Here is a 25,134-nt window from a genome sequence, read left to right on the forward strand (position 1 = left end):
CGGCAATCAAAGACGGATTGGAATAGACGTGACTGAAGGAACCCAGGTGTACAATCCAGAAACAACCAAAGACGAGCGTCCAAGCTGTCAGCATGACGACGTGTATACGACGCTTACGATGAACATCTCGAGTAGCAGACGGAGCATCCATGGATTCTGATGCAAGCAACGGCTGTGCTTCGAAAGCCACGATAGAACCGTTCGTCCCTGTTTCGATACTGCCGTAAGTGGAAGAGTTCCTCGGTATCGTTTGCGAATTCCTCGCCTTCGACGTGATAGTATCCGGACTAGTATCGGTTGCCGAATCGACAATGAGTGGCTGTGTACCATTGTCCCGATGCTCCTTGGCAGTCTGTTTCTTTACTTGACTGCCTTTGCCGTTCGAAGAGGTGACCGCTGGTGACGACTTGGAGGCCACTTGAATGAGATCAACGGACACGCGAATGAGTTGCAGCGTAATTACGGCACAGGCGGCGGTCACCATCCAAGCGGGAGTTGTCGTTGCTGAAGCCACGGCGGTCGACATTGTTTCAGCTTTGTTGCCACACCCAAAAAAGAGCCGAAACCGTCACTCTCGGGTTCAATAATCCAGTGAGCGCAACTTTGCAACTTTGCAAATCTCGAATCACTGTCAACAATAGTTCGAATCGACCGATCTATTGAAGCAGTCGTCCGGATTCACACGGAGGTACCTTTCACACGCAAAGCAAAGAATCGCTGACAGTCAAATCAAACTAACTGTTAACCAGCACACAACGCATTGACCGTAACTACATACACTACGATACAATATGAGGAGAGAACTCGCCCATTGCGATCTTTCGGTTGGGTTCGGTATCGCGCTGTTTTTGCTGTTCATCACCGTTGTGACAGCCTTGGGGGAAAGGCAGCAAATCTAGATTTCGCTGGGGTTCCAAACCATTCTCGTGTCGGTCCCGTGAAAATCAAGTCAACAACAACAATATGGTCCACGGGACGAAGGAAAGACGCGCAGAGCCGCCTTCGAAACGCGAGTGTCTGGGCATCGTACGTACGTACGTGACGAAAGTGAGGAGTTCTGGCACTCGCACGGTTTGACTGCTTGTGTTGACTCACAGACAGTAATAATATTGTATTACAGTTTGTCCGCGTTTCTCGGTTGGCTACTACCAAATACCTTCAACTATATCAACTACACCATTTTGAAGAGAGACCGACTCTGGAGGCTAGACGAAGCTTACGGTTAGAAATCAGCTCCGGTCCGTCTCCTCCGACTTGATTGTTGGAATTCTCCAACGAGTGGTTGTAATCCCCACCGGGTGTCGACAGTGCGTCCCTTGTCCCTACATCCAACTCGAGCGTGTCCACCATGGATCACTTTTGCCGTACCCCACCAAGCCACGTCGTCGGAACCTCGATACTTCTACGACTACTCCTACTCCTGGCGGCGTCGTTGTTCGCCACCTGCTCCTCCGCTACCGAAACCGTGACGGAAACCTCGCAGGCAACGACTGTCGAGGACGGGACGACGGGAATCCCCAAGCTCTCCACCAATGATGCTACGACGAAAAAAGCCAAGAATCCGTTCACCAATCGTACTTGGATCGTAACGGCGACGGCTCCCGTTCCGTCTCGACCCGTCAATCCGTTTGCCGCGGATACGACGACCGAAGCTCCGTTGTCTCACTGGACGTGCTTTCGGACGGCGTCGTCACCACGCCAGCCTGTCACCGCCGCCGACAAGCTTGCCTGCTGTCAACAAATCTACCGAGTTATGCAGAAAGAACCAACCTTGTGTTGGAACGGTAAGAAGGGGTGTAACAGCAAAGACCACCGGAGTGCCTTTTTTCCAGTCTGCCAAGAACTCATTGCGGTGGTACCGAATCTTTCCCCCCACACACCCGTATCTTATCGTCCACACTTTCAACCACAATTCACCTTTGTCTGGACGCGCTTTGTATCGCCGCCACCGAAATCCTGGCGACAATGTATGAGTTTCTCCAATACCAATACGACGTCTACGCAATGGTTCTACACCGTCACGTCTCCATACGAACTTGCCATGGATCCGTACCGGCTCTTCAACATTGTGGAACCGACCAGAGGAATACCGTCAAAAGGCAGTAACAACAAACGTGAAGTAGAGGTGGATGGACATTTTACGGCAACTTTAATGACCGAGATCGCTCCTTCTCCCAACGACGATCGCGAAAATGTAGAGCGAATTCTATACCACCAAATTCTTCCCAATATAACCAAGCGTAATGCAAATGCCGGTCACAATAATCAGTCTTTCCAGAGCTTTTCGCTATTTCTGCAGATCTTCTACACCCTTCCTCAAGGTATTCGGATACCCGCTCAGGAGCAACTGAGATGTCGCACAACTTGCGGAGATTCCTGTACACTCGCTTGGTCCGAGTCAGCCCCAACGATTGTTAAAAGCAACAAAAATCAACCCCAAGAGTGTCGTTCATTGGACTTGGTCTTTGCGATCGATGACGTCGCTCCACATGACTGCAAAGTGGCCTGGAAAATTCCCATCATGTTGGACTTGGACGTGGTGGACGAGGAAGCCGCCTGGGTCCCGGCACCCGTACTTGTCGCGGGCCAGGCGCAAGCTCTCACTACCAATGAGGAGACAATGCCTATAGAGCCAATACAACTGTGGAAGAGTAGTGCAACCGCAGCTACGGGTTCATCGTATCACAATCCTTTGCCGCTGGATTTAGATCGGGTTCGAGACGAACTGGAACCTTGGATGGAAGAACTATAAAATTATTGTGAATATACATCTAGATGGTCTTTTTGCGATGCAATGTGATTTCGTGAATTTGACTTTGTTCCTTGTACATTTCCCGGAGTGTTGGTAGCATAGAAGTCTCACTTGCTCTCAGTTGGCTTTTTTGGCGCAATGACGTGGACAAGAAAAACTCCGGTGCTACTAGAGCTACTGGTAACCTGAAAAGTCGACACTGCACGACTTGTTTTGTTGCGATTTTGAGAGAGAATTTGTTACTGCGAACAAGAAGCGTGCCTAAATATCAATATTCTTGAAGTATTTGGTGTGACTCGAATTTTGTATATTCCTGTTTCATCATAGCGCCACCTACGCTTTGCTGCAAACTTCCCTGATTGTCACTCGGGAGCGTCGGTGACGTTTGTCTACTCAGAAGAATAGCAGCACTTGTAAAAGAGAGCATTAGAAGATTGCTACTTGGTAGACAAGAGAATGAGCTTGCTCCACCGTTCTGTATTTCATCGCCGGGAAAAGAACAAAAAGTCCCACGACCGCTCCCTTCCACCGCGGCAGATTTTACCAGTTTCGTCGATTCAAGCTGGTGCTCATGGGGGTCAGATATCCGATCTCGTTGTAGATCGGCTCAAGCGAAATGATCCGGAACTGACACGCTTGACTCTCGACAGGGCTCTTGACTGCTACGTGCGTCGGTCTTTCAAAGAACTCTTGGAAGCATTTTGTGGCAATGCCATGGTACAAGCAGTTCATCTAGGTCCATACTTTTACGGCAGTCTCACCGACGCACAGTTAGCAGACGTTTTTAAAGCAATGGGAGCTTTGTTTGTCAACCTGGAGGTGCTGACGATTGGGACTTTAGAGCGAACGTATACAGCCATTCCTGGTGCTTCTCTCGGTCAACTCGTGAAGTCCGCCCACAAATTGAATATTCTGCGAGTCGAACGATTTGTATCCGTTTCAAATGATGATCTACAGATGCTTGCGAACTGCTTTAAACGTCACCCTTCTCTCCAGCGCATCTCGATACCCTTTCTTCACTACGAAGGAGGCGAGGAACCGCAGAACATGGATCCTTTGTTTACTGCAATCGCAACTCTCCCTAAACTCGAATCTCTCCAGATTGGGCTCTCCCCACCTTGCTACGATCAACTTCATGAATATTCCCTTTGCTCCTTGTCTACCTTTGCGTTAAGCTCAATCATAACCTCGAAAACACTGACGTGGTTTGCCCTGCATCACTTTGATCTGAGCGATGTCCACGTGATGGCGATGGCAACTTCGCTCGCCAGCGATTCCTCTCGCCTCCGTATATTGGACTTGCCTGGCAATCGGAAAGTTACCACACTTGGCTGGCAATCTCTGTTGAGTGCCTTGCAACAAAATTGCTATCTTGAAACCATCGAATTGTACGCCCCACGGGAAGCTCAAAGTACACGCCGCGCCGTGTACGTGCATCTAAGGCTGAACCGCAATGGCCGACGCCTCGCTTTGCGAGACGAGCTGATATCAAAGCGAGAATGGCTGGACACGATTGGTAACTCATATTCCAATGACTTGCTGGCAGTCTATGTTCTATTGCGCGACAATCCCTCCATCTGTTGTCCTTAGTGTTGTACCTATGCTCCCTCTCTCTAAGCGCTATAAATATTTAAGACTGCTGGACCACAAGGCGAGCGCACGGCTCAATAAATTGAAAATTGTAATCTTTATAAAACCATCCTACTAAATCCCTTTAGCGTATATAGAGAAGCCAGTTCTCAAATGACAGCTGAGTTTATTTTATTCGAGAGCATTGCTGATGGAGGATGTTTCTTTATTCCATTGATGATAGACCACAATTGATTCTTGACTTATTCAAGAGAGGTCCGAGGTATTCTTCGATTGAGCTACCCAAACGGTCAAGTAAACGGAATACGAATGGTTGATCTTTCAAGGGGAACACATGAAGAAGGGGTCAACAAAGGTAACTAATTAATGTAAAGTGATTTTTTCTAGGCAGCGTAACTTTGTAAGTAATTGCTGAAGGCTTGAGCTTAATAGGATGGCACCAGTGTAATAGAGCAATAAAGCGTCTCAACTGGCAATTCATGAATTGGAAAAAACGTGGTACACAGTCCCATACCAGTAGCACACATCTTTGTTTGCACGTATGGGGATCCTAATGCACACCCGCCATCATGGGTGCCACTCGGCCGTCCACCGTACGGTTCCAAGGCCAAGCGCGACTGTCTTTGGCCATTTCGGAGGCCACGTCCCAAACACTCACAATTCCGGCAAAGTTTCCCTCCTTGTCCACGATGATGGCGTGGTGTAAGCGATTTTTTTCCAGAAACTTGGCCGCGTCGTCTCGGGAACACGTGTCAAGTATTGTACGTAAGTTGGTCGCCATGATGACACCAACTTTTTGGTGTAAATTCACGCCGTTCTTATAGGCCCGAACAAGGTCTGTTTTCGTGATGATGCCTACTGGTTTGTGAGTCTTGTCGTTGACAACGACGGCAGAAATGTTGTGATCCAGCACGGCATCAATAACGTTCAATACAGGATCCCATTCCGAGCAGGTCACAACATCGGAGGCTTTGGTCATAAAGTGGCCGACGAGCATGATGAGTTTGTTGCGAGGCTTGTTGTTGGAGTAGCAGAAATTTTGTTTCGAGCTTTTTGTTTTCCTTGCTATCAATCGTGCAGATGGCAAAACGGAATACTAATGATTTTTCGATTTTGTGAGCGACAGCAAGCAGTAAGAAACAAGATGGTTTTACAGCGAGGTGCCGTGCCAGAGGAGACCTCGTTCGCAAAATGAGATCCACAGGTCAAACGAAGGCCGCGTTGTCTTTCGCTTGATGCGAGGGTTCGCAAATCAGTCTTGGCGAACATTTTTTGGAACATGATGAAGTCCGGCATCAAGATACATACCAACGTATACCAGAATGTGTGCGCTAGGCAGTTGTGTCTCTCGCATTGTACTGTTCTGACCCAATCTTTACATTGACAAAGAAGTACATGCTTCTCCTTGTCCACTCCGTCGAAAAGATAATTTAAAATAGTTCGTTGCCAAAATGCATTCGTCTCCAAGCATCTCCTTCGTATAATGTATTACTGGTATCTCCTACATCTCCAAGAAAAGTGGACCGCACTGCGACACCGCTGGACCTGTGGATGTAGTATCACAGAAACATTTGCACACAATCCATTCTGGTTTTCCCCGATTCATAAAAACGGTATTTTAGTCAACGACCAGGCATATGGCTATGTCGATAGCTAAATTTGGAGCCTCCGACGACTAAGCCTTCGAGTGCGGGTCGGTGACCAATCTCCAGCTGCAAGCTGTAACGTCTACGAATGGTCAATCTCCATCGTGGTGTGTTCGTCACATGGCTCCAGCAAATTCACTTGACTTCGAAAAAAAAACAAGGTTCATCTTTTCTCGAAAATGTTTTCAAACAATACCTTTCTCTCTTCAGCGCCTTACATATTGTATCGATCATTGTCTTAACTTATAAAATGTCGCAAACATGGGAGCTAGGTTGTACAGCTGTGCCCGTTCAATTTCCGGCGTGTAACCTACTTTTAATAGTTTCATGTTCACAGAAGATAAAACCGAATACTACCTGTAAAATTCCCACTGATTGTAGACGATCAAACGTTATGAAGAATTCGAGGGGGAGGTCACCACTGAGAAACCAACCGTACACACATTCTCAGTAGCCTCATCGCAAATCGATCTCTCCTCTTGGAAAGGAATGAGCTATAGTTGCTTTTGGCGAAGAAGGGAAAGTGAGCTTTCCAAAAGGCAGCACCTGAGTTGCAGTCCATCGACAAAGTTTTCGTAATCCAGCTACAATTGCGTAAAACGGCAGCTGCTACGGCGACGAGCTTAAAAGGATGATGTCACCACGCTCGGGTCGTCAATGCTGTACAGTGTCATGTGCGGGTGTCCCCAAAGTGCGTCCTCGGCTCGTTTCCCCCAGGGTGTATGGCCGTCGGTCGGTACACCCGCGCAACCTAGTTCCGACACGGCCCTACCATGACGATGCCCTCCAATGGGCAGCGAAACATCGAGAAGCGGCACAAGCCTGCCTTGAGATACCACCACTCAAACAACACGATGACTACCTGGTCCGTCAGTGTGCTACCTGGAGCGACTATATGCGTTTGCGAGGATGGGATCACGACAAAACGCTCCAACGTTTCGGATTTCGAAGCGACTCCGAAAGGAGTCGGACCCGATCCTTTGCACAAGCCCTTGTCAGTCACGTCCTTTCTGCTCCCCTTACCTTACGGTACAATTTGCCATGGTTGTCAGTAGAACCGCAACTGGCAATTGGAGATATTACCCGGGAGCGATACTATCGGAGGATTTGTTGTGTCGGCGCCCGAGCCGAAGCTACCTTGCCCTTGGAATATTGGAAAGAATGGCTCATTCTCGAAAGACAGCATTTTGCAAGAGAGCAGAAAACCCATAAGATTTCCTCACCATCTCTTGTCAACTCTAAGCTGCAGTTGACGATTGATTTTCTTGGACCAGATTGTATCCCAAGGCCGTCGCACGTGTTGTCCTACGAGGAATCTACCTTGACTCTGCAATGGCTCTGGAATCTACCTTGACTCTGCAATGGCTCTCGAATCAAACCTTCCACGAGTACGTGGCGCAAATACACGGTTTATATCCGGAAATGTTGCCATCGCGGTCACTATCGCCAGTGTCACTATTGCCTTGGGATGCCTATGCATTGTTCAATCCAGGACTCGGGCATCATCATTTAAAACAAAGTTGGCAACCTACTTTGCAATTACTGGCTAGCGAACTCCAGCAACATTCCAAGCCGATCCTTTGTACGGCACATTCGAGTCTCGATGCTGAACGTGACGAGAAAGAGCTACGACGCGTGATCGTTGGCGGCGGTCACCAGCCTGACGGCTTTCTGTTGGAATACCAAAAGAATGCCTGGGCGAGCCAAATTTCGTATCAGGATCCCTTCGATCGAAATCATGTAGTCCATCCTAATGCATTTGCTGCTAGACTATACGCTGCCGGGGATAGAGACTAGAAAACCAATGGGAATAGTTGGCGAAAGGATGTACGGTGTTGGTGTGCGAGTGACTACCAGTAAGCTGTAACGAAACCCGTAATGATATCACATACTTACGACTGTCAACCATGGCTTCTGTGCAATCGAGGCGGTCTAGAGGTGACTGTGAGCAACTTACAATATCGTAGATTCGATTAAGTACTTGGTAGTTCTACCGATTGCCGATCTACGTGTTGCTATTGGCGCGTTTACGAGCACAATCAAATAGCTGACGGCAATTCCCGCAGCAACCAAAATCCTGTTGGATCCGAGTCTTCGTTTTCTTGTACCGATACAAAATGTAGTCCCTTCAAACCGGCCTTGCCTTCTTCCAGTGATGCGGCTTCGACCCGTTGCGATTCGTTCAATTTGGCCATGAGATACTGGGTATCAATGTCGGTTTCCATGACCAGTACCCGCTTGCGCAGATCGGCTGTTAGAGCCACAACTTCGGTTCCGGCCAACCAGGACGCCAAGGCTTCGGCGCGATTGGTGAGAATAACGACACCTTGGACAAAGGCGTCAGCGGGAATGTCTCGGGGTATGGTGCAGATTCGTCCTACACCAATATTGGTGGCGTCCACGCTGCCTCCGGGCAAAAACTCGGCCACGGGCAGGGCCACAAAGGCGTACTTTTCGCCCCGCAGTGCGTCGGGCAATCGCACCGGGGTCCGGACGTCCAGAAAGCTAGGAATGGTGGAGCCGACCATGTTGGCGTTGAATCCTTCCATTTGGGGATACACGTTTTCGTGACGGTCTTCTAGCCACGATGCGAGTGCAAAGGTACACCGTGATGGTTTGGAGGTCACGGGTAGCTCCATGAGGGCAATGTTGATCATGTTGAACATGGCCCCACGGAAAAAGCGAATTGTGTTGGGTTTGACATCGGCTCGTTCCATTAAATCGTCCACAATTTGTCGGAGTGTTTTGGAATTGACTTGATTGGACGGCAGCGTTTGACGGAACCGAAAGGACCCCGCACTATCCGTAATCAAGACTTCCCAGAGCTTCTTCCCGGCTACCGCAACCGGACGGCTGTAGCAATCCAATTCCCATTCGTCTGTCGCCCGACTCGCGTCCAGTACTTTGTATTCCACCGCATCCGGCGTTGCCGCGGTAACGATACCGTCCGTTGCAGGAGTGCTACTGCTACTGGTACTGCTGGCACTCGCACTGCTACCGGTACTGCTGCTGCTACTACTGTACAGAACGCAGGGATCGTGGGATACGGGAAACAACGACGACGCCAACGATGATGAACCGACTGGAGCGACCACGACAAAGGAGGATACACACGAGCTAGACAGTACTCCTGCTGCGGCTATTAGCAGGAACTGTCTCGGTAGTATCCGATGGCAATCCTTCGGCATGGTGGCAAGTGTCGTGGGGTGTGGGGGGACTGTACGTTCGGGAGATTGAGTGTGGGCCGAATACGGAGCCGAAACGCCAAGGGAAAAGACGGTTGACTGAATCTCTGGAACTGTTTGTCTTGGAGACTCGCAGTAAGTCTACTTTTAACGAGAGAGAGAAGAGAATACAAGAGACTACTAACAGTAAACAAGACAAGGATATACACGTATAGACGACACCACACCTCACGACACTCTTTTGGGTTTTTGCGATCGTGCGACTTTACTGTTAGCGAATTGGGCAGCGTCTGCGGGTGGAACAACAACACGTACGAAGGGCGAGACAACTTCAACTGCAGCAAAGGAATGAGATTAATTCCAAGTTCCTTGATTTCGGAATTCCTTCCAACACTTTCGGAATCTTGTATAGTGTAAAACAAAATTCCAATTTCCAAAATCCTCCAGAGGACAGGTTGTGGATACACATTCGTACTACTAGACGAATGAGGCTTTGGATAGATGGGAGTCACACTGGTACTCCGTCAGCCAACCCGGATGAGAATTTCGATTGTCTTCCACAACATGATTCCGCAAATGTCCCGTAACAGTTCGATGCCGTTGTCGCTCGTTGGACTTGACGAGCTGTACCATGCACAAACCAGCTTGGATTCCACCTTGGATACTGCTACTACTAAATCCTCGCAATAGATCATTCCCCCTTGACAACAATCCCTCTCTCGTAGAATGCCACACAATGGAAAGAGTACCGCAATCGAGGAGGACTTGCGACAGGGCTGTCCGACTACGACAGCAAGCGCCGTGGAGGACGAGCCCGAAGGCCTTCTCTTTTGGTTGGAAAGTACGGACGCCAACATTCAGACAGCCTTCGTTTCGTCGTTGCCGTTACCGCTACCGTCAGACTGCAACAGTTTAGTCCGTAGAGGAGGATCCGATCCCCATTTTCGTTCCCACCTGACGTTGACTTGTAGCTTCCGGAAGATCGACTCCGGATCCTCCTCTACGGAATCACCCAACGCGAAGGGTCCTGCCGAGTCCAAATCGGACATATCCTGGACCCTCTATATCAATGCAGCGACCAACGTTACCGGTACAGTCGAACGCTTTGTTTCGCGTTTTCTTCTCCGCATACAGCTGCAGTCGATCCGATTCCTCCAACCAACAAGGATTCTGGTACACAACACGCACGGTGGGGAGCTCTGTCTGGGACCGTCGGTCTGGCAAGCCTTTGTCGAAACACTCTCCCCCAATCACTACCGCAATCACACGAACCATTCCACCGACACCAAGTCAAGCATATCTACCATAAATCTGGAATTGGTCAATCTGAATCTGTCCCCTTTACACTGCGATATTTTGGCACGGGCGGATCTGCGACGGATCCATTTAACCTTGCGCTTGTGTTTCGTGCAAGATACCCATCGTGCATTGCTACGCGCCGTAGCCTCCAACGGCAGTACTGACGCGTCCCAGGTACGGGGCTTGCGCGGTTTGACGCTGTCGGACGTGATCTTTGGATCGTCCGACTATAAAATTGCTTTATGGGATGCACTAGGATCGAGTACATTCTTGCGGCACTTTCAACCGTGTCCCGTTGCCAATCCGCACGACCACGATTACTACCAAGCCATGCTCAAGGCACTGACTCAACAGAACACCGCCCTCCAAACCCTCAACCTTTCGCATCACGTCATGAGCGACGCAACGTGGACGCAACTGTGTCAATACACGTTGGCGTCGCATCCTACCCTTGAAAGTCTAGACGTACGGGGATGTCTAGTGTCGCCCGAGATTGCGTTCGCAACACTGTACGAGAATAATAACGGTAGCGGTGTCAAGACACCACTGCAAAAAAATGGCGATTCCCAATCTTCCGATGCGATGCCAACGGTACCGCGCACACGGGTGCTCTTGGAACTCGTCCGGACTAATCCTCGCATTCGACATATTCGGTACAGCAGCGACGGTGCTCACGCCGACAATGACGTACCACCTTCGCATTTGCGATCCACTCTAGAAACCGCCCTGTGCCACAATCGCTACCGGGACGCCGTGTCGACCTTTCTAGACGCAAGTCGGGACGGATCGAAACTCTCGTTGCTCCCTAACGCTCTCGCCAAGATGCAAACCGAGCCGGACTGCATGGCGGCAGCAAGTCTTTCCTACACATTACTGTCGCAAACAATCGATATTTTGCGGCTGTAATAGAGAGACGGACGGACGGTTCGCTGCACACGCTACGCGAAAGGGCAACAACTTCCATTAGTACACTGCTTGAATTCGACGTACAGCTACCTGTCAGTCGAAATCCCTTGTCATCGGCACTGGACTATCTAGGGAATAAGAGTCGGAATAGAATGTAAAAGACCTTAGATTATTGGTTGCAAGAGTATGTATGTTTTTGTGGCAGTATAACGATCTTCCTCACTTGGCCAATAGAAGCGCGGGTGCGATGCTGTTGGCCTCCTTTTCGATCAAGGCCCATTTGTCCTGCAGCGCTTCCAGTTTCTTTTTAGCCTCTTCTTCTTCGCGAAAGTAGGCTGCCGTGCACCGGTCATACAAAGCCAGGTCATACTCCATGTACATTTTCAAGACATTTTGGGCCAATCCTTCCACCGTCGCATTCCAATGTCCCGACGAATTCTTGTAGAGAGGGCCATAGATAATCGGCAGGACTGTTTGAGCATTCAATCGGGACAGGCAACCTGAATTCACCAAATGTTCATTGTTCCATAAAAACAAAGCCCGTTCGACGACCTGAAAGTGATCGGAATCGAGACAACGAGCCAAATTTGTAAAAAGCATAGTTGACACCTGGGCGAGTTGATCGGCACCGAGCAACTCCAAAATTTCTTCGAGTTCGTTCAGGAACATGACTTGCTTTCCCGAATTGCTCCACGGCCAGCACTTGAAAAAGCCATTCAGGATGGGCGTAGCCGTGTCAGCATCCTTTTCCACGTATTGAATAATACAGTACGAAAGTTGCTGGTGGTACAATGCGACACATTTGGGCTTGTGCAAAGGAATCAGTGCCCGGGCCAAGAACTGCAAATGCTCCTTTTTGAGCGGAATAGCGAAGCCATTGATAATGGATCCAAGAATTTCCAAGAGCTCCCCGATTCCGTTGTGGCGTTCCGTTTCGTACACAAAACGATAAAAGACGTTCGAAATGGCCCGTCGAATGAATGAGCGGTGCGACATAAACTTGCCGTAGATCCGGTGCAATATGGTTTTGAGGTAATCGCGTTCCCGTGGATCCTCGCTGTCAAAGAGTTCAACGAGCTGCAGGCAAAACTTTTGGTCCACGTACTTTTTAGCCGCCTTTGCGTTAACTTCGGAACTTACAATGAAGCGTAAGAAGAATTCGTACGCGACTTGCAGATGAGGCCAAGCGGGTTCCAGGACAGGTTCATCTTCTTCGGGGTCAAAGTCGTCCGTGGCAGGCGGTAGCGCCCGGCAGACGTTAGCGGAGACCATGGCCATGAGATCGCCCATGACGGATTCGGTAAAGACCTTTTGACCAGCCGGAGTATTGACAAAGTCTACGAGTTCAAGGAGAGTTTGACGCTTCATGTCCTTGCCTCGCTTGTCAGCCGTGGGGTCGTCAAACGAAAAGATAACGGAACAAAGCTTGAGCTTCGCAACGAACAATTCTTCTCGTTTCGTCGGCGGCCCATCCCGCAGAGCAGGTAATTCTTTCAGAGCCGCTCTATCTACACCAGGAGTGTACACGTGAACAACGTCAGAAGCCGTTTCAGTCTTGTTCGTGTTCTGTTGTTCCGTGTCGGCTTTTGCTTTTTGGGCAATTATCGAAGCAGCCTGAGGAGATATCGAAGTTGAGCCCGCCATTGGAGGGCGACGACGTGACTTGGCGTCCGCACTAGGTACAACTTCGTCAGCCTGATAACCAAAAAAAGAAGTGATTGTGAGACATTGGATACGATAGCAAGTAAAGTACGTAGCCCGAGCGATTTCGGCACAAAAAAACAAAACACGCAACAGATCATTCGTCGTCATTAGCAACAGTATCTTCATCAAACACACCAGAGCATATTCGCATTCGCTATCTTGTTGCGGTGAAAAGGCATGGATTGTTTGTCGAAACGGCGAAGGTCGAGGTCGTACACGTGTTTGACCGCGCTGACGAGAAAGTTGGCGATTCGTTGACTTCGATTGTCGCCGCTGGCGCAGTGGCACCGAACCTTTGATCGTTGGAAACTGAACCGCGGGTCCCAGCGGCAAAAGGCCTCGCCATCGGTATGCTGGATCCAAGAGCCCGTGTTCCTCCTCTGCTTGAAACCATTCCGTGACGCAGGGAATGAGTCCGCGCCGATAGATTTGTTGAAGATCTTTGGGTAAAAAATTCAACGGAAAGGTCGTGTTTGGCTGCAGTGGGGTAGATCGTTGTTGGAAAGGAGGAGATGACAAGAGGTGCTGATCTTGTGGAGGCCAGACAGGTGGGGCAGCTGTGTTCTCGGAGCGAGAATCCAAGAGGCTCTTGTTATTGTCGTCGTCGTTGCTGCTGCCATCGTACGCGGCGTCAAGATCGTACACACACATCCACGGAGCCGAAGATAGAGGCACCAAGGGATCGCATGATACAAACTGGTCCGCGACGAACAAGGAGGAGACTGTCGTAGAAGACTGTTCGTACAGTGATAATCCGAGCGGCAGATAGCAAGCATCGTTCTTGGTGTCAATGTTTGAAAATGATTCCGCAGGATCGATGTCCTCTGAGCTGTTGTTGCGCGAACCAAGATTAAAGAGGACTGGTGAAACGGGCTCCGGCGATTCCAGGCTCGAAGCGGAGCTCCGAGACGACACTTCCGGAGATCCGAGACATTCGGCGTAATCCTCCGTGAGGAACTCCTTCGATACGCTGTTCCTTGGAGGAGACGAGGATGCGTGCGGAGACATCAGCAACGGTAACGACGATTGTCTCGCTGGCAATCCATCCATCATCGTGGGAAAGTGTGGATCTAGAATTCCGCGAACGTTTGACTGGAAGGCTCTTTTTGCCAGTCCAAGTTTGGCAGTATGTATATGTGTGTGTGCGTGTGTGTATCGATGGTTCGTTGCAACTAGGTAGTAATCGCGCCAGGTCCTCCTTTGGGTCGGGTAATGATTCGCCTCTTATAGCCAATGAGAAGGAGGATTGAAAACCGGTGTATAGGTTTTGGCGGAGATGTCCACGGACTCGACTTAAATGTTCTCACCAAATCACGGCCGAAATCCAATAAATCCCGTCGAATGCTTTGTAGATGAACATAAATCCAACCGACACGACGTGACTCTGGAAAAATTCACCCGCAAATCTGGAATCCGGAGTTCCACCACGAGCAGAAAATCAACAACCGAATGCAAAACAAAAAGACGAACAAGCTCGCACGCACGTACCGGCGGGGTTTGAGGCTTGGACTGGCCACCCTTGTTTTTGCCCTTGCGTAATCCTCGCATCATCTTGACGCTGGATTGATAGAGCTACAGTTAGTGGCAATGGGGAGAGCTTGGGTAGGGCCGTTGGATTGAAAGGCGTTTTAGAGAAAGCACGAACGGTATACCGAGAAAAAGTATATGGCGATACCAACGAGTCGTTGGGATTCGCACCGTGCACGCGGACACTCTCGATTCCCCCCTCGTGCGCTCGCGGCCCTCGCACCGAAAGTCACGGGTCATTATCGAACCCCGTGATGATGTCGTTGTGATGTCCAGGTAAATTGTCACTGTGACAGAAAGTTTTGTGGAATGACGCAACTGTCTGTAAAGTTCGTTTCTACTTATAGAAATCTGGAAGGCGCCGCAGCTGGTTTCTGTGTTTGTCGTTAAACAGTGATGGGTTCTTTTCGGTTTTGCATTTTCTGATGTGGTAGGGCCTCGGAACATCTTCCGGATCTTTCGTTTTGGACTGCAACGCGAGGATGTCAAGGAACATCAGAGCATGGATTGCGTTCTCGCGGGGCCTACACTGATGGATGGTAAAACCAACAGACAGCCACAAGCTCGTATTGCCGCCCGCATTGGATAATACGTGCCATGGCCTCTTGTACCGTGGACGAGTGTGCCGGGAATGATCGAATCCTTGGCGTCGTTCGATCGCGAACGGACGGATGTCAGAGTCGGCTTTGGGACGATACCGAGGCGCTTGAAAAGGCTAATGCTGAAAAGATGCAATTGCAGAATCAGCTGCGTGCGACTGATTGTGGCTCGGATACGATGGCACTGTCAACGGCATATCCTGACAGGAACGTACGTACCGGAGGACGGTGTAAGAGTATTTCCGAGTCGAACCTCAATTCGGAGAAGAATGCTGAGCACTCGTCCATCAGTGACGGTCTGGATCTCGCGGAGAGTGCCGGGAGTATAGAGATCAGCTCGGAAGTCAGCGCCTTCGCAGGAAAGGAAAGATCGGGGCCTCCAATCGCACGGGATATGGATCGTTCGACAGCACCCTTGGATGTTATCGATCCTCCATCAGCCGTCAGAGGACCATCTTATACGGGCAATATGGGAGTTATTGCTGAAGTCGTGCCACAGCCTCAGTGTGAAGAGCTACGGACGCCAATCGGAATTTGTTCCATAGACGATTGCTTGCTCGATCCGAAACTAAACCACTGTTTCGATGGCCCTCCTGTCGCCACACCGTTTCTCAAGGACGTTGAACGATTGCATCGTCTTGTGGATCGCCACGATTGGAACAAATTGCATCGTCTCATCATTCACCAGCCAGATTTAGCTCGTCAAGTGATGTCCACCACTTGTCAAGGTGAACGCAACCAGTGCACGCTTCTGCATGCTGTTTTGTTGCGGTCGTCGCCCAAGGATCAGGTTGCCATCTCCATCGATACTATCGACGCAGTCCTAACAGCCCACCCGTCAGCTTTACTACTACCGGATACACGCGGACGCCTGCCTCTGCACATCGCCTTGCTACGGAGCGCGTCACCTTTTGTTTTGCGATACATTCTGAAAGCTCGGATTCAAGCGATTCGACAAGCTGACGAGGACGGTAACCTTCCTCTCCACTACGCTTGCTCGTACGGCACACCAACTGTTGCGCTCGACATTCTTCGGGAGTGGCCCAAAGCTTGTCAAATCTCGAATCATCGCAACCGCTTACCTCTTCACGGACTCTGTAGTGTCTGGTTCGACAAGGACGAGGTACACGGATGCAAGGACAATGTCAGTCCTTGCTGGTTGCAAGTGCTGAACACTATGCTCGATATGTATCCCCAAGCAGCATGGGCCAAGGATCGACAAGGTAGACTTCCCATCCATGTTTTATGTGCCACCCATCCTCACGTTCCGTTCAACGTGTTGCACGTCTTGATTACACTGCATCCCGCGTCTCTGTTGGTCGGAGACGTAACCGGTCAGGTTCCAGCAGATCTTGTAGTCCGATCTGGTGGGCGCTGGAGTAAGACTTGCGACAATGACGTTGTCCTTCAGTACCTAATGGAACGCACACAGCGGGAACGACGTCCGACTCAGTCACCCATTACGAGATTACTGGGCATGGGCGCTCACAAAGGGAAGCGTCGCAAGAAACCGCACGTCCTAATTGACTTACGTGATTGCTACGGATAGAAACATAACACACCACAGGGCGAAAGGACAGGACACCGAACGAAAATAGATACATGATTTTCGTTTCCAGAACCAAAATATTGTGCTGAAGCGCTACGTATACTCAAACACTCCTCTTGATAGAAAGGTGCACCATATTCCGACTTTCAACATATACGCATTGCGCTGCAAAGGAATAATTAAAATACGTTTAGAAAGCAAGACAGCCTTTGTCCCACACTGTTTTCCACTTGTATTTTCATGCATCAGCTCTCCTCGGGAAGGGACGTGATCGTTAAGAGTCAATGAGCTACGATGGTCGCTCGAACATTTCCGTTCTAAACGGAACCGTACGAAATCATGGAAAGCGTGCCAGTGGCCACAGCGACAAAAAGCCAAAATTTCATTCGTTCTTTCTTTACCACCTGGCCTTGGCTATTTGGAAGGCGACCACAGTGCCAGTCAAAACGACGCCCAACGTGTTTGGCCAGTTCCCCGCGCTTAATATGGCCGCATAAACGGCCAAGTTCTAAGACGGCAACGTATATGTTGGCCAAAATGTGGGCCGTCATATAATGCGCTTCTGAGAAAACAAAGTCACCCAGCAAACGACGACGATGATTGAATTCGCAGAAGTTAGTCATGTCCACAGCCGCGTCAACTGCAACCATACCGAATACTCCACAGAGTAAAATAGGAGCAGCCGACGGAACATTGATTACAACAGCAGCACTGATCGGCAGCCAGACGAGGAGCAGAATTTCCGAAACGTTCCAGTAGGAACAGTATGTGTGCTGCGGAAAACGACTAAACAGAAGACCGTCGCCGATTGCCCAGTTGAAGAAATGGCGGAATAGGGATAGCACACCTCCTTTCCAGTAATCGTGGTCGACAAAGGCTTCTTTCACCGAAAGGAAATGTCCTTTGGATTCTGCCAGCGTTCGAAGGCAAAAATCCACGTCTTCGCCACCACCTGATTTCGCGTAGTTGGTATCAAAGTGCATGCCGGGGAGCCTTTTCAAGAGAATGTTTGCCGTTACACCCCACTGTGGACTCGTGTAAATCGGATTTGCTGCAATTTCAAACATAAAGGTCAAGTAGCTCATGAGCACAGCAGAGTGGATTTTAGATAGATCGTGACGACGAGGAAAGCGGACCAAGCCAATCAGACCGACGCAGTCGCTCGACTTTTCTACCAGCGCAGTCTCGTACGCAAACAAAACTTGTGGACCCGGCCTCACATCATCGTCAAGAAAAAGGACAAACTCCGCAGCACTCTCTCTGATTCCGTAGTTGCGAGCAGCAGATGCGCCGAGGTTCGTGGTGTGGCACCGAACACGAACGTTGTTGCCTAGGCGACCATCTGATTTGTGTGATGTTTGCTTCGTAAGCAGGGATTCAAGCTTCAGAGCTGCAGTCCGAGGGCAGTGAGTTTTCATCATTTTACAAAGTTTAATTGGATTGTCCACAATGATGATTAACGAGCTACGCATTCGACTTGGAACAACTAAATCACATAACCCTTGCAAGATCGGCACATCGATTCGATACGAAGGAACGATAACATCCACAAGGAAATACTCAACGCGCTTGACTGTAGGTGAAAGATGCATATCCAAATGTTGCCGTATCGGATCCACATCAAGAAGTACCCAGTCACGCCATCCGTTCGCTGGAATACGGTCATATCGTGCAGGATTCGTGTTGTTGCCACCACGCTGATTGCTCAAGATTGCCCCTTCCACGCGAGGTGCAGCACCAAACTTGAGATAGAGACGTTGAAGATATGGATCTAAATCTTGGTTGATAAACCCATTCTTACGATGATCAGGGATGAGACCGCCAAAGCATGCAAAGTGCGCTTTGCCGACTGCAGGGAACGTCGGAAAGCCTGGAAAGCTCACGTCGTCCCACCACGGACATCCAAATCCGAAGTCACAACCCAATCGATCCGCAATATCTAGAAAAGCCCTGTAAAATGCACGGTAATGAAACTCTCCGGTTCGGATGTCAATGTCGTCGCCCAACAGGACCACCCAGTCAGCACCTTTTTCATAAGCGACCATGGCCATCTTATTCCATGCGCGACAGATAGGAAACGAGGAGTCGACAGAAACAGGATCGTTGGTGAGCATCTCGAAATGAGTCGCTCGCGAATTCTTACGTATCCAACATTGCAGAGTTTTGGCCGTCTCACAATAGGCTTCGTCCTGGTCCAGTGCCAACACAAGCAAATACTTGCACAAGACATCTCGCTCAATCTGCCGTACCAGACGCTGAACATCGTTTGCAACATGCTTGGCGTTTGAGCCTAGACGAACAGTTAGTAAAATTCCTTGCACCGGTAGCTCGGGATTTTTGTTGCGAAGTCCAGCCCTCGCCAAGGCGTCCTTCCACTTGAGATTCAAAGACGGGTTCATTCCTTTTGAGCATTTCTCTAACGTAGAGGCCCAAGACTCGACTTCGGATTACGGTAGAATACCAACACCGTACTTAAATCGTCGTACCGCTCTTTGATGATTCTCCCAGCGGAGTCCGAGAGCTTCAGAAAGGTTGCAGCGTTCGCGCATTGAAAGATTCACGCGCCGTTCTAGATCGCAAACAACCCAATGCTGAAGTTCCGACTGTACCAGCGCTTGCTTATCTCGTTGCGTTGCTACAAAAACAATTCGTACACCATGTTCCTCAGCAAAGGATAGCAGAGCAAGCAATTCGTGATCCGAAAGGAAGGGCAGTAAGGCAATCCAACCATCACAAATAAAGTTGTATCCGCCAGTGAGCCAGTCGCGTAGGGCGTCCTTTCCTTCTTGTAGCCACCAGGTTTGGACAGCAACCGATGGATCCAACAGCATGAGCTTCAACGTTTCCGAAGACAAGGTGGGGAATGTTCGAAAAACCTTAAAACCAACCTTGTCGGCAGCATTGGCAAGGGTACACGAGCCTGTCCGATATAATCCAACATTCAAGATGCAAATACTTGACATGGTCCGAAAGGTCGTGCTAGAGGGAAAGAGCGATAAGGAACCCACACTCTTAGTAGGCAATCTAGCTGGGTCTTTTGGAACTTGTGAGACCGCACCATCCGAAGAAATGTTTTATGGTTGTGCGAGGGGGGCAGTATTTTTTATCAAGCATCGTGATTGGATGAAATGGTTTGACGAATCACACTTAGGCAGCGTGCGCAATCGCGTCCGTACCGTTCATTTCGTGGGCGCGTGAAAAGCGTTGGACCGCACATCCGCAAAGATAGTGACGGGATAAACGGGAGCTACGCTAGAACAGAGAAGACTTGTACACGCGTAGACCAGAAAAAGCTGACCGTTGGGGAAACATTGGCTGAAACGGAGAGTGCGCCGGCATCACCTAGCTTTACCACGTCGCGATCGGGTGGAGGTCACGTAAAATGACCACAGCACCAACGACGGACGCCAAGACCGAAACTGTAACTACCCAAATATAATCGGACGCTCGTCCGGTGGCAATCCAGACACCCACCGGTGGTGCCCGCGGTAGAACGGAACCATGCTGTTGGTAGCGTTGACCAGAGGCTGTTACAAAGGAAGCCTGCAACAAATTTGGTGGCATTAATGGAAACTGCACAAAGTTGCAGGTGCCTTGGTCGAGCGGTTCCGGATAACGCAAATGCAATTTGGTCACGGTTTCAAACACCATCGGCTGATCCGCACCAGGATGTCGAGTCATTGGACCTTGCAGTTGAACAAGGACCACGTGCTGTGGACTGACAAAGGCGGGTTCTTCTTGATCAATGACACGATACGGATCGTGTTGAATACTAATGTTCCAGCGAGAACGTAGATCATCGTCGTCGAGGAATGGTAGGGTAAGAATCTGCACGGCGTCCTCGACGTTGACAAAGACATCTGAACCGACGTGCAAGAGATATTCCAGCGTCAAATATCCTGTTTCGACCGCGGTGATTTCCGCCCCAAAGGACACAGTGAATTGGTGTTGCCATTCCCGGTGCAGACCACCGACGGAAGAGAGGGTCGAGGCAACGAAAGCATTCAACTGGGTATTCTCCGAGCTATCGATCGAATCGAGAGCGAGCCGTGCGAGTAGACTAGCGCAATCTGTGTCCTTGTCCGTGGACGACAGTTCCATCAAACATAGCTGGTTGCGTTTGTCGTACACAGAATAGATCCACGGTTGCGGATCCGTGCTGTTCGTCAGACTTTCGGCGTCGTGGAAGGAAATCGGAGTGTCCGGGACGGACCAACTGGTGGTGACCGATCGTGGTGCGGTTTCGTACAAAAAGGCAACGAGGGGAACGTTGCGGTCGGAGCAGGATTCTTCCTTGTCTCGTACATGGCCTCCATACGCAGCGGTGGCAAGGCACGCGACGAGCAAACGTTGCGGTTCGTCCACGAGCTTGGCAAACGCGCGACAGCAAGCTTCCACGACGGGAGCTCGCTCGAACGGAGCGATGTCGAATGGCTTGCTTGCTTCGTTTGGTAGGACGTCCAGACATTGAAAGTACGCCAGACGACTTCGTTGTGCCCGTACCACTCCGATGCGTTCCGTCCAGTCGTCATCCATGATTTCGACGGCTCGGGAAATCCCCCACCGATCCCCGCCGTCTTGTTGTTGGTAATAGACTGCCGAAAGGCCGAGGATTACGGCGGCGCCACCTTCCCGTATCCAACCACGCATTGGAACCAGCCACGATCAACAGCGACTGTCGTAATGTCAGTACCGCAATGTACGTTCGATCAGTCAACTCTTGTCCCTTGCTGGTACAAGAAATCATGTATCGACAGACTCACTCTTGGTACCAAGTAGACGTGATCGAAGGTGTTTGGCAGTCTCACTATCAAACTACGTTTTGTGCCGGGGCGCTGGCGGACCGGAGAGACGGACGGACGCACCCGCCAAACGTATTGTACCTATGATAATTCCTGATACCGGGGAGTGCCGGTCGGCATTATATCTATATATAGCATTTTTCGTTGATCCTAGTGTCGCTAAATTCAGAATAACAATCTAAACTAGAAATGCAATGCATGCGAGCTAGGACATTATTCAAACCTCTCGAGAGAATAAACCGGATGCAAACGTAGAAAGAGACAATTGGGCACGAGAAATCAATGAAAGAAAAACCAATGTTCGACAAAACCATTTGTTTATACAGGCGTTATTTCTGGTTTCAAGAACTAACCCGGGCCACGCACTTCTCCTGTGGCCTACGACCGTTACCCAAGACTTGGTCTTTGTGAATAAGTGCACAATAGGTACGACACGCAATAACTTGATTTGCTCGAGAGCTTGTGTATTGATCCATCCTCGTTTGCTAACTGTAAACAGAAAACGCATCCACCCAAGTACTCCGATACAAACAGTGAGTGACCTTTCATACCCCACAAGGTACTACCAACGGAAATTCCACACGAGACACGCATACCATAATTGTTGAACAGTGACAAAATAGTTTTTGCGAGTCTCCATGAACCGAGATACAAGTTCATCCAAGCCAAACACCATCCCCATGACGGATCCCCGATTCGTGGCTTCCCGTAACGCCATACTGCGTGGTCCGGCGCCTATGACGACCCTGATTACCAGCCAATGCTATCCTCATGGCGTCGACGATGAAAGCGCTTTTGCTGTTGCTTCCAACAAGCCAGTCCGTCAAACGGCACGACGGCCGAAGCGTGTGTACCTTCCTCCATATCGACCGCCACAAACACTCACTGCCGAATCGCACAATGGTCCCTTTTCCGGCGGAACACTACTGCATCCCAACAATCCTTCCTGGTGGCTCCGCAACGCCCCGGCCTTGGTCCCCACAATGCCAACGCCCTCGCTACCGAGGCATCAGCACTACAGGAACTATCCCCACTTCTGCTACAACGACACGCTCGTCACGCCACCGTATCCCCTCCCTTTGGCGTACGCGCTCAATCCCCTCTTTCCGTCAAACCCTACGGCGATTGACCCTTACCCACGCCAATTTCCAAAGCAACCTCCCACCAAGAAAGCTGCCAAGTCGCGCAAAGCGGCTTTGCTCCCTTGGACCGCCGACGAAGACGACCTCATCCGTCGGCACGTACAAAGACACGGACTCAAGGGCTGGACCTTGCTGGCTAAAGAACGCATGCCGGGCCGTCGAGGAAAACAGTGCCGCGAACGATGGATCAATCAGTTGGATCCGGACATTGATCGGACGGGCTGGAGGTTCCCGGAAGATCTCTTTCTATTGCAAGGTCTGACCCGATGGGGTCCGAAATGGGCTTTGATTGCCAAACAGTTGCCCGGACGGTAAGTCACGAAAACACTTCGGTCGCATTGCGCACACTAGTCTCATTGTCTTTCTCATACTGGCGGTATGATAAATCTCCTCACAGCCCGGAAAATAACGCCAAGAATCGCTTCAACGCATACCTGCATCCCAAAATTGAAAAGTACCTGGCACGCAAGTGGAACCACCCAGACTTTTGTCTACTGCCCAACCAGAACGGCTGCTACGATTTCGTCGAAGATTTGGCAGCAATGCTGAAGGATGTGCGCGCGGGCAAGTGCGACGCTGCGTCACACTTCAAGCCGGTCGCAAACCCGACAAGTCCACTCCACAAACCTCCTTTACAGTCGCTGGGCTCCGTCCTCGAACAAACCCGCGTCAAAAATGATTCCGCTTCATTGACCTGCGCTATACCAGCAGAAGCAGAATCGATACCCTGGACTGAGCGCCAAGACGACCGCATCCGCCTACATGAAACCTAAACGGAATGTGTCACTGGAGCGCACTGGCTAAGGAGCACCTGCCGGGTCGGGCAGACAAGCAGTGCCGCACCCGGTGATGCATCACTTGGATCATCGCCATCAACAGGACGAAAAGGATCTGCGATAAGGCCGCACTCTGCTCCTTCTTCATTCCTTGGGGGTCCGGATTGGCTCGAACTACCGAAGAAAAACACTGCGACGGTTATTTCTAGGTTACTAAGTCAAGTAGCATCCCGGACCCTGCACACCGAGCCTACTTCTGCGTGGAGCTCGTTACTACACAAAGAATGGAGACCTGGCGCTCCGGCCAGGTTTGGCTTCTCAATATTTACATTTTTGACGCGCTGGTGAGATCTCCCATTTGTTCAATTAGAAAGCCCAATCAGGACTGGTGTTACGATTTCGCTCAACTATTACGACAAAACGTTGATAAATGTTCATGTTTGCATGACCTTTGCAAGATCTTGCGTGAGCCAGGACAAGATTTCGAGGCACAGCCTGCGATAGAGAAGCTTGGAGACTATGATTCATGATTCACACCTAGAAGAAAACAAATTTTGACGGAGTAATGCTCGTGGCATGCATCCCAGCCCGACTTCCTGAAGGTATGATAAGGGGCAATAAAAAAATGCCTAACGCACAACCATTCACTATGGTGCTTATGCATATTGTAAAAGCGCCAAAAGCAGAACGAAAACTGCTACTGATGCTGGGGTATGCAAAAATCCACTACTTTTCGCCACGAACTAGGAAGAAGAATCAATACATCGAGTTTCGAACCTGCTTTTCCACTTTTCTTGTAAATTATACAAACGCTTGCAGCTATTCGCGTCAGAACTACCTTTAGCGATATTAGCCCCACAAACATATACGCCAGACCCGCCTATCCGTTTCTACTCTCCTTTCTTCGACTCTCCCATGAATGCAGCGACGGCCGGAATTTGCGAGGACAACCTGTCAACCGTTTCCGGATCGAGCTTATCCTTGATAAAGTCCATCATCATACGGACCATCGAAACGCCTTGCTCGCGGTCAATCCCTAGCTGTTTCAGCACCACAGTAAGTTCGGCACCATCTTCGACACTTTCAATCATACGGACGGCCTGCGGTCCTATACCGGGTAGCGTTGACAATAACTGTTTGATGATGGCAAATAGACCAAAGGCTTTCAGTAGAGTAAAGACCAATCCAAATAAGCCACCGCCCAGGCCGCCCGCTTTTGCTTTGTCGTGACCCTCTCGAACCGCTTCCGCCGCATCGTCATCTTTCATGAGATTCTCCACGCCGTCCATGGACCGAATCTTAGCAAAGAGGTCGGGCGTGGATTGCTCTTGTACAAATCTCAAAATAGCACCAATAGCCTTCTGCGCCACGGCAGTGTCAATGCCGAGCTTTTCCGCCACTGTTATCGTCAGTTCTTCCATACTTCTTAAAGCTGGTTGTAAAAGGAAGAAAGTGCCGGACCGGACGCCGATGTGAGCGATCTTTTATGGCGAGTGCCTCCGGCGAGCATTCTGTTACGAAACAACCACGGTAAATGCTGAGAAGGCACACCAGACGTTCGGGATTCTGAATTTGTTCCGTGGCAGATTTTTTGTACGGGACCGCTTCAACCCGCGATCGAAGGAGTCGTAAACGGACTTTTCTTTTTGTATTAGTA

The 25,134-nt window shown here is 50.0% G+C and overlaps 12 protein-coding genes across 12 annotated transcripts; 6 read left to right on the plus strand and 6 right to left on the minus strand.

Moving 5' to 3' along the window:
- Positions 1-1,348: 1,348 nt before the first annotated feature.
- PHATRDRAFT_34647 (predicted protein) lies at positions 1,349-2,752 on the plus strand (the record flags this gene model as incomplete). The annotated part of the gene is made up of 1 exon (XM_002179090.1): positions 1,349-2,752. One exon carries the CDS (start codon positions 1,349-1,351, stop codon positions 2,750-2,752), a length of 1,404 nt encoding a protein of 467 aa, XP_002179126.1.
- Positions 2,753-3,076: 324 nt separating this feature from the next.
- PHATRDRAFT_45045 (predicted protein) lies at positions 3,077-4,342 on the plus strand (the record flags this gene model as incomplete). The annotated part of the gene is made up of 1 exon (XM_002179091.1): positions 3,077-4,342. The coding sequence occupies exon 1, from the start codon at positions 3,209-3,211 to the stop codon at positions 4,340-4,342; it is 1,134 nt and encodes a 377-aa protein (XP_002179127.1). The 5' UTR covers positions 3,077-3,208.
- Positions 4,343-4,681: 339 nt separating this feature from the next.
- PHATRDRAFT_45046 (predicted protein) lies at positions 4,682-5,339 on the minus strand (the record flags this gene model as incomplete). Its single annotated transcript, XM_002179311.1, has 1 exon — positions 4,682-5,339. The coding sequence occupies one exon, from the start codon at positions 5,337-5,339 to the stop codon at positions 4,893-4,895; it is 447 nt and encodes a 148-aa protein (XP_002179347.1). The 3' UTR covers positions 4,682-4,892.
- A 1,283-nt stretch (positions 5,340-6,622) lies between these two features.
- On the plus strand, positions 6,623-7,785 carry PHATRDRAFT_34650 (predicted protein; the record flags this gene model as incomplete). The annotated part of the gene is made up of 2 exons (XM_002179092.1): positions 6,623-7,236; positions 7,263-7,785. 2 exons carry the CDS (start codon positions 6,623-6,625, stop codon positions 7,783-7,785), a joined length of 1,137 nt encoding a protein of 378 aa, XP_002179128.1.
- Positions 7,786-8,027: 242 nt separating this feature from the next.
- PHATRDRAFT_11792 (predicted protein) lies at positions 8,028-8,864 on the minus strand (the record flags this gene model as incomplete). The annotated part of the gene is made up of 1 exon (XM_002179312.1): positions 8,028-8,864. A coding segment is annotated over one exon (837 nt), but the record flags the coding sequence as incomplete, so codon positions are not given.
- Positions 8,865-9,899: 1,035 nt separating this feature from the next.
- On the plus strand, positions 9,900-11,378 carry PHATRDRAFT_45048 (predicted protein; the record flags this gene model as incomplete). The annotated part of the gene is made up of 1 exon (XM_002179093.1): positions 9,900-11,378. One exon carries the CDS (start codon positions 9,900-9,902, stop codon positions 11,376-11,378), a length of 1,479 nt encoding a protein of 492 aa, XP_002179129.1.
- A 219-nt stretch (positions 11,379-11,597) lies between these two features.
- Positions 11,598-12,866, minus strand: PHATRDRAFT_11741 (predicted protein; the record flags this gene model as incomplete). Its single annotated transcript, XM_002179313.1, has 1 exon — positions 11,598-12,866. A coding segment is annotated over one exon (1,269 nt), but the record flags the coding sequence as incomplete, so codon positions are not given.
- A 2,248-nt stretch (positions 12,867-15,114) lies between these two features.
- PHATRDRAFT_45050 (predicted protein) lies at positions 15,115-16,972 on the plus strand. Its single transcript, XM_002179094.1, has one exon. The coding sequence runs from the start codon at positions 15,207-15,209 to the stop codon at positions 16,755-16,757; it is 1,551 nt and encodes a 516-aa protein (XP_002179130.1). The 5' UTR covers positions 15,115-15,206; the 3' UTR covers positions 16,758-16,972.
- Positions 16,973-16,981: 9 nt separating this feature from the next.
- PHATRDRAFT_45051 (predicted protein) lies at positions 16,982-19,814 on the minus strand. Its single transcript, XM_002179314.1, has 3 exons — positions 19,209-19,814; positions 19,058-19,173; positions 16,982-18,939 (listed from the first exon to the last, which is right to left on the minus strand). The coding sequence occupies exons 1-3, from the start codon at positions 19,718-19,720 to the stop codon at positions 17,075-17,077; spliced, it is 2,493 nt and encodes an 830-aa protein (XP_002179350.1). The 5' UTR covers positions 19,721-19,814; the 3' UTR covers positions 16,982-17,074.
- A 291-nt stretch (positions 19,815-20,105) lies between these two features.
- On the minus strand, positions 20,106-21,407 carry PHATRDRAFT_34656 (predicted protein; the record flags this gene model as incomplete). The annotated part of the gene is made up of 1 exon (XM_002179315.1): positions 20,106-21,407. One exon carries the CDS (start codon positions 21,405-21,407, stop codon positions 20,106-20,108), a length of 1,302 nt encoding a protein of 433 aa, XP_002179351.1.
- A 1,354-nt stretch (positions 21,408-22,761) lies between these two features.
- PHATRDRAFT_6817 (predicted protein) lies at positions 22,762-23,165 on the plus strand (the record flags this gene model as incomplete). Its single annotated transcript, XM_002179095.1, has 2 exons — positions 22,762-23,012; positions 23,099-23,165. Coding segments are annotated over 2 exons (318 nt in total), but the record flags the coding sequence as incomplete, so codon positions are not given.
- Positions 23,166-24,108: 943 nt separating this feature from the next.
- PHATRDRAFT_45053 (predicted protein) lies at positions 24,109-24,952 on the minus strand. The gene has a single exon (XM_002179316.1). The coding sequence runs from the start codon at positions 24,896-24,898 to the stop codon at positions 24,368-24,370; it is 531 nt and encodes a 176-aa protein (XP_002179352.1). The 5' UTR covers positions 24,899-24,952; the 3' UTR covers positions 24,109-24,367.
- Positions 24,953-25,134: the final 182 nt, after the last annotated feature.

Source organism: Phaeodactylum tricornutum, chromosome 6 (assembly GCF_000150955.2).
Source record: "Phaeodactylum tricornutum CCAP 1055/1 chromosome 6, whole genome shotgun sequence".
NCBI lineage: Eukaryota > Bacillariophyta > Bacillariophyceae > Surirellales > Neidiaceae > Phaeodactylum > Phaeodactylum tricornutum.

Coding starts and splice junctions, on each gene's coding strand:
- PHATRDRAFT_45050 (XM_002179094.1), top strand. CDS start 15,207: ATGGCCTCTTGTACCGTGGACGAGTGTGCCGGGAATGATCGAATCCTT.
- PHATRDRAFT_45051 (XM_002179314.1), bottom strand. CDS start 19,720: ATGTCAAGTATTTGCATCTTGAATGTTGGATTATATCGGACAGGCTCG. Junction 19,174..19,208: donor TACGGTGTTGGTATTCTACC/GTAATCCGAAGT, acceptor CCTCTACGTTAG/AGAAATGCTCAAAAGGAATG. Junction 18,940..19,057: donor TGCAAGGAATTTTACTAACT/GTTCGTCTAGGC, acceptor ACCAGGACGAAG/CCTATTGTGAGACGGCCAAA.
- PHATRDRAFT_45053 (XM_002179316.1), bottom strand. CDS start 24,898: ATGGAAGAACTGACGATAACAGTGGCGGAAAAGCTCGGCATTGACACT.